This window comes from Otolemur garnettii, unplaced genomic scaffold (assembly GCF_000181295.1).
Source record: "Otolemur garnettii isolate 467f Iridium unplaced genomic scaffold, OtoGar3 scaffold00275, whole genome shotgun sequence".
Classification (NCBI taxonomy): Eukaryota; Metazoa; Chordata; class Mammalia; order Primates; family Galagidae; genus Otolemur; species Otolemur garnettii.
Genome location: NW_003852670.1, coordinates 1,038,908 through 1,044,804, shown reverse-complemented (window position 1 = coordinate 1,044,804; position 5,897 = coordinate 1,038,908). Strand labels below are relative to the sequence as shown.

The window sequence follows — 5,897 nt, the reverse complement described above, 5'->3', positions numbered from 1 at the left end:
GAATAAGAAATTCATCTCTTTGCATAAAATCAGGGCAGGAGACATAGCATTGAATTCATATTTCAAAGACATATTGGGCTATTTTTCCACAGAAAATCCAGAATAAGACCCCATGGGTTTGAGCCCTTGGTGACAGCGAAGTCACAGGGACTAAGACTCACCCATGCCCAGTATCCACAGGACACCAGGCTGGCTGCCCCAGAAGGTGCATGTAAACACAGCTCATATGGGGAGCAGGCTCCTTGTGAACAAACTTTTTGATCACCAACAAATTCCAACTACTTTGACCTTAAACCAAGACTCAGTGTACGTGTCCAATTCAGCAGACAAAGGCCTGTTAATCGTGAGTTTGGTTCCTTAGAGGTCGGGCTATAAGGGTGTGAGGGATGAAGGGGTTCAGGGGCAACTGTGAGTAGAAGCAGGGGCTAAAGTCAGCATCCTGGAGGGAGGCCTTGAGCACCTGGCTGCAATGCGGCGGCACCTGGAGAAGCGGGTAATGGGGCGGCATGTCTGGCTGGCTGGAAGACAGAGTTTTAGGCCACAGGGGTCCTGGACTTGCGGAAGATCATGCCAGCTGTGTCGAAGACAAGACTTTGGGACACAGGGTACACAGGGTGCACAGGGTGCCTGGGCTATTGGAAGGGGTGCCGGGGCTACTGGAAGGCATTCCTGGCTGTGTCGAAAGCAGACCTTTGGGCTGGAGGGTATACAGTGGGGCTGCACTGTGGCCAAGTTGAGGTACCTGTCCTGCAGGGAAGAGAAAGAGAGATGTCACTAAGATGGCATCAAGATTGGGCCTGGAAGGGTGTAGTGCCTGCCTCAGGGGGATCAGGTTTAGGACTTGTGAGAACCAATGGGGGGGGTTTTGCTGGTGCTCTTCCTCTCCCTGGAATCCTGGCAATCAGCCTCACTCCTTCTTCAGACTCACATCAGGCACTGAAAACCCCATTCTTCCTTTCCCAGGCTGCCCAGGGTGCTGCAAATCTAGATTCCTTTGGTCTGGGGGTGACTTTGTCTACATGATCCAGGCTGGGAGCCCGGGGAGCAAGGAGGAGACCCCTGTTCCCTTTGTGGCCTGGCACTTCCCAGAGGGTTTGGTGAGTGCGTGTTGCAGAAGAGCCTCACCACAGCCTTCAGGCCTGGCTGCAGGACCCCTGGTCAAAGGTGGGTGGGGCCACCCTTGGGTGGGTGATGTGCTTTGGAGGCAGCAGTTCCACAATTTCCTTGCTTTAGGAAGAGACTGATCTAGACCCTTGGGGACAACAAACTGTCTGCAGATCCAATTTCCCCTGGCTTTGCTATCACAATCCCACCCCTACCCCAATCCCATTCTGCTGGTTCAAGCTCAGCTGAGGACTCTCAGCCTTCACTCAGAGTGCTCACATGTGCCAAGGAGGGTGGCCAATGCACATGGGCCAGCTGGCATTGTCTCTGGCCCTTCTAACTCCAGGAAATTGTAAAGCCATTAAGAAGGGGTCTTCACATTCCATGAGGCAGCACACCTCATGGAGGGGGACCACTTCAGCCTTTCTCAGACCCTCAGTGCACTTCCAGAGGGCAGTTACTAGAAGACCACGGGGCTGCCTCAAACCCAGAACACCAAAGGAACCTGGAGCAGCCAGGCCTTTAGGAGTAGGGACTAAACAAAGGCCTCTGACTATGGTCCTTCCTCCAGGTTGCCTGTGACCACTGCCCAAATGTATATAATTCCACTTCAAGCTCTCCTGCTCTTCTATACCTGAGCTGTGATGTGCCTCACAATGTGCACAGGGCAGAATCAGACAGATCTTGCTCAAAGAAGTTTCTGTTTCTGTGGTTTGCCATGGTCACCTGAGTAAGGGTCCTGAAAGATCCCTGAGTCCCAATCCTTGGAACTTCTGGCTAGGACATTTTATGTGGCAAAAGACACCTTGCTGCTGTGATTAAGTTAATAGTCCCGGGAGGAGGGATGATTAGGCTGAATTATCTGTGTGGGCTTCATGCAATCCCAAAGGTCCAAGAAGAGGGAGCAGAGAAACATTTAGCCACTGAAGAGAAGAACAAAGACCAGATGAAGATGGAAACGGAGGTATTTGGGACACTGCACTGCTGGCTCTGTGGATGGAGGGAAGGGGCATGAGCCAGGTGGTGCTGGGATACAGCTCCCAATGCTGGAAAAGGCAAGGATGCGGATTTTCCCAGAGTCTCAGGAGAGAGTGTGGCACTGGTGACACCTTGGTTTGAGCTTGATGAATCCCACTTCAGACTTCTGGTCTTCATAACAGAAAATACATTTGCATGGGTTGAATCCACTGTGTGGTAATTTGTCACAGCAGAAACAGGAAACGGATGCACTTCCCTAGGACAACCTGCAGTGAAAGCCCTGCTCTCCACATTCCTGAAGGCAAGAGGAGCAGGAGAGGGCTGAACAAGCCCTTTGCTAAAGACACAGCACTGTCTGATTCACCCATGAAGTTTCTTGCCTCATTGCCTTGGTGCTGGAACTACTATCATCCAGGATGAAGGGTTGGCCTCAGAGGGCAGAACTAGAGTGTGTTCCAGCCCAGACCTCTGTTCACTAAGGGATTGGAAGCAGGTTCCATACCTCAGTGATTTCCACCACACAATACAGGTAATTACTCCCAGACCCTGCAGTGCAGTAAGGAGTAGCTTAAGGCAGGGAAAACTCAGCAAAGTGCGGGAGTTGATGACAATCCTCTGTGAGGAGCAAGGGAAGCTGCTGTGGCCCTCCAGGCCCTTCTCGGCTCTGCCTACAGGGCTACTTGTCTTGTTGATGTCCTCTGGCTCTGATATCTGCAGTAATCAGGGTTTTACTGATTTACTGGGTTTTAGTGTCCCCATTGTGGTCACTTTCAGTCCTGGGGATCTCTGTGTCATTAACTTGCCAGTGGCTATAACATACTGTTAGGACAGCCTGCATAGGAGGACACAGAGGTCCCAAGATGGGTGCAAAGACTGAGGGCCTGCATGTTGTCTGTGGTAGAAAAACTCAGGGGCTTAGGCAGGTGCTAAGAGCTGGACTTAAAATGGAACCATGCTCTTTGGTTATTATAGACTTGTAGTATAATTTGAAGTTGGGTAATATGATGCCTTCAGGTTTGTTCTTTTCACTTAAGACTACCTTGGTTATTTGGATGCTTTTTTATTTCAAATGAAGCTTAGAGTTATATTTTTTTCTTGACTTGCAAAGTATGATGTTGGTATTTTGATGGAGATTTCATTGAATTGATAAATCACTTTGGACAGTATGAACAAATTTTAATAATGCTGATTCTACCAATCGATGATGATGAGATTTTTTTCCATTTATTTGTGTCTTCTGCAATCTTTCATCAGCGTTTTGTAGTTCTCTTGTAGAGGTCTTTAACCTCCTTTGTTAAATATATTTCTAAGTATTTTATTTTATTTGGAGCTATTATGAATGATATTGAGTCCTCAGTTTACTCTAATTGGCTGTTCTTAGTATATAGAAATGCTACTTATTTGTATACATTGATTTTGTAACCTGAGATGGGTGAATTCATTTATCAATTCCGGGAGTCTTTTGGTAGAGTCTTTAGGATTTTCAAGCTACAGGATCATATTGTCAGCAGAGATGATTTGACCTCCTCTTTCCTGATTCAGATAATTTTTATTCCCTTCTCTTGCCTGATTGCTCTGCTAGGACATCCAATAATATGTTGAATAGAAGTAGTAATAGTGGGCATCCTCGTCTTATTCCAGTTCATAAGGGGAATGCTTTCAACTTTTCTTTATTCATTATGAGGTTTGGTTATGAGTTTGTCATATATGACTTTTATAATTTGGGGGTATGACTACTTGTTGAGAATTTTTATCATGAAAGGATGATAGATTTTATTGAAAGCCTTTTCTGCATCTATCAAGATGATCATACGGTCTTTGTTTTTGTTTCTGTTTATGTGGTGAATCACATTTATTTATTTGTATATATTAAGCCATCTTTGTACTCATGGGATGAAACCCACTTGATCATAGTGGATTCTCTTTTTGATGTACTGTAGAATTCAATTTGCTAGTATTTTGTTGAGGATTTTTGCATCTTTTCTCATATGCTCATAGAGCTATTGGTTTGCAGTTTTCTGTTTTTGTTGTATCCTTTTCTGGCTTTGATATCAGGGTGATACGGGCTTCAAGGAGAACACAGGCCAATGGAACAGATCAGAGAACCTAGAATTAAAACCAGCTACTTATAACTAACTAATCTTTAGCAAAGCAGACAATAACATAACACTAGGAAAAGAAAGCCCTATTCAATAAACAGTGATGGGAAAATTGCACAGTCATATACAGAAGAATGAAAAAGGATCTATATCCCATATGCAAAAATTAACTCCAGATAAACTAAAGACTTAAATGTAAGGCACAAATCCATTAAAAATTCTAAAAGAAAATGTAGGGAAAATTATTTATTTTTTGGAGGGGAGGAAAATATTTTAGACAAAGAAGTTATGACTCTGACTTCAATGCTAAATATACTAACAACAAAAATGAATAAATAGGACTATACTGGAGCTAAAAAGCTTCTGCACAGCAAAGTAAAATAATCAACAGAGTGAACAGACAACCTATAGAATGGGAGAAAATATTCATGAACTATACATCTAACAGAAGACGGATATCCAGAATCTATAAAGAACTCAAACAAAGGAGCAAGAAAAGTAATAATCAATCCCATAAGAAAGTGATCAAAAGACATGGCTAGAAGATTTTTGAAAAAAGACACATGACCAGCAAACATGAAAAAATGCTCAAATTACTAATCATCTGGGAAATTCAAATTAAAACTACAATGAAATACCAACTTACCCCTATCAGAATGACCATTACTAAAAAAGAAAAAATAGATGTTGGCAAGTATGCAGAGAGAAAAGAACACTTATACACTGTTGGTGGGACTACAAGTTGGTACCACCACTATGGAAAACAGTATAAAGATTCCTCAAGAAATAAATGTAGATTTAGCATCTAATCCAGCAATCCCACTGCTGGGTATCTACCAAAGGAAATGAAGTCATTTTATCAAAAAGACACATGCGCTCAAATGCTTATCACAGCTCAATTCATAAATTTAAAGATGTGAAATAAAAATCTACCTAAGTGCCCTTAAATTCATGAGTGGATAAAGAAAATGTGAGATGTGAGACACACACACACAACGGAGTACTACTCGGCCACAAAAAAAAGAATGAAATAATGTCATTTGCATCAATCTGGAAGAAACTGGTGACCATTAGATATAAGATATAAGATTAAGATATAAGTAAAGTTATCTCAGGAATGGGAAACCAAACACCATAACTCCAACACCAAACATTCACTAATAAGTAGGACCTAATAGATGGGTACATAAGAGCACGAAGCAATTTAAGACATGAGAAACCATGGCAGGAGGGTGGGTAAGAGATTAAAAACTTATCTCTTGGATATAAAGAATACTATTCCAGTGATGGGTGTGCCAAATGCCCTGACTTAAGCATTATGCAAGATATCCTGGTAATAAAGACATTTTTTACCCCCTTAATTAATATTTTGAAATGAAAAACAAATGGATACAATTTCTCTACATCCTCACCAGCATTCATTATTTTTCATCTTTTGGATAATAGCCACTCTCACTGTGGTTTTTATTTGCATTTCACCCAATGGTTAGGGATATTGAGCTTTTTTTTTTTTTTTTTAGAGGTTTTTGGCCAGGGCTGGGTTTGAACCCACCACACCTCTGGCATATGGGGCTGGTGCCCTACTCCTTTGAGCCACAGGCATTGCCCAGAGTATTTTTTTTTTTAACATCTGTTATCATGTGTGTGTCTTCTATTGCTGTGATGCCTCCTTTTAACATGGGATTTATTTGGGTTGTGTCTCTCTTTTTTTTTTTT

General features: G+C 42.8%; 1 protein-coding gene across 1 annotated transcript in view; it reads right to left on the bottom strand.

Annotated features, from left to right (window-relative positions):
- Positions 1-396: 396 nt before the first annotated feature.
- The window catches only part of ANTXRL (anthrax toxin receptor like), a 54,501-nt gene continuing 49,000 nt past the window's right edge, over positions 397-5,897 (bottom strand). Inside the window, exon 13 of the mRNA XM_023508766.1 lies at positions 397-747. Within this exon, the coding sequence (XP_023364534.1) occupies positions 397-747 (351 nt within the window). The remainder of the gene's footprint in view (positions 748-5,897) is intronic.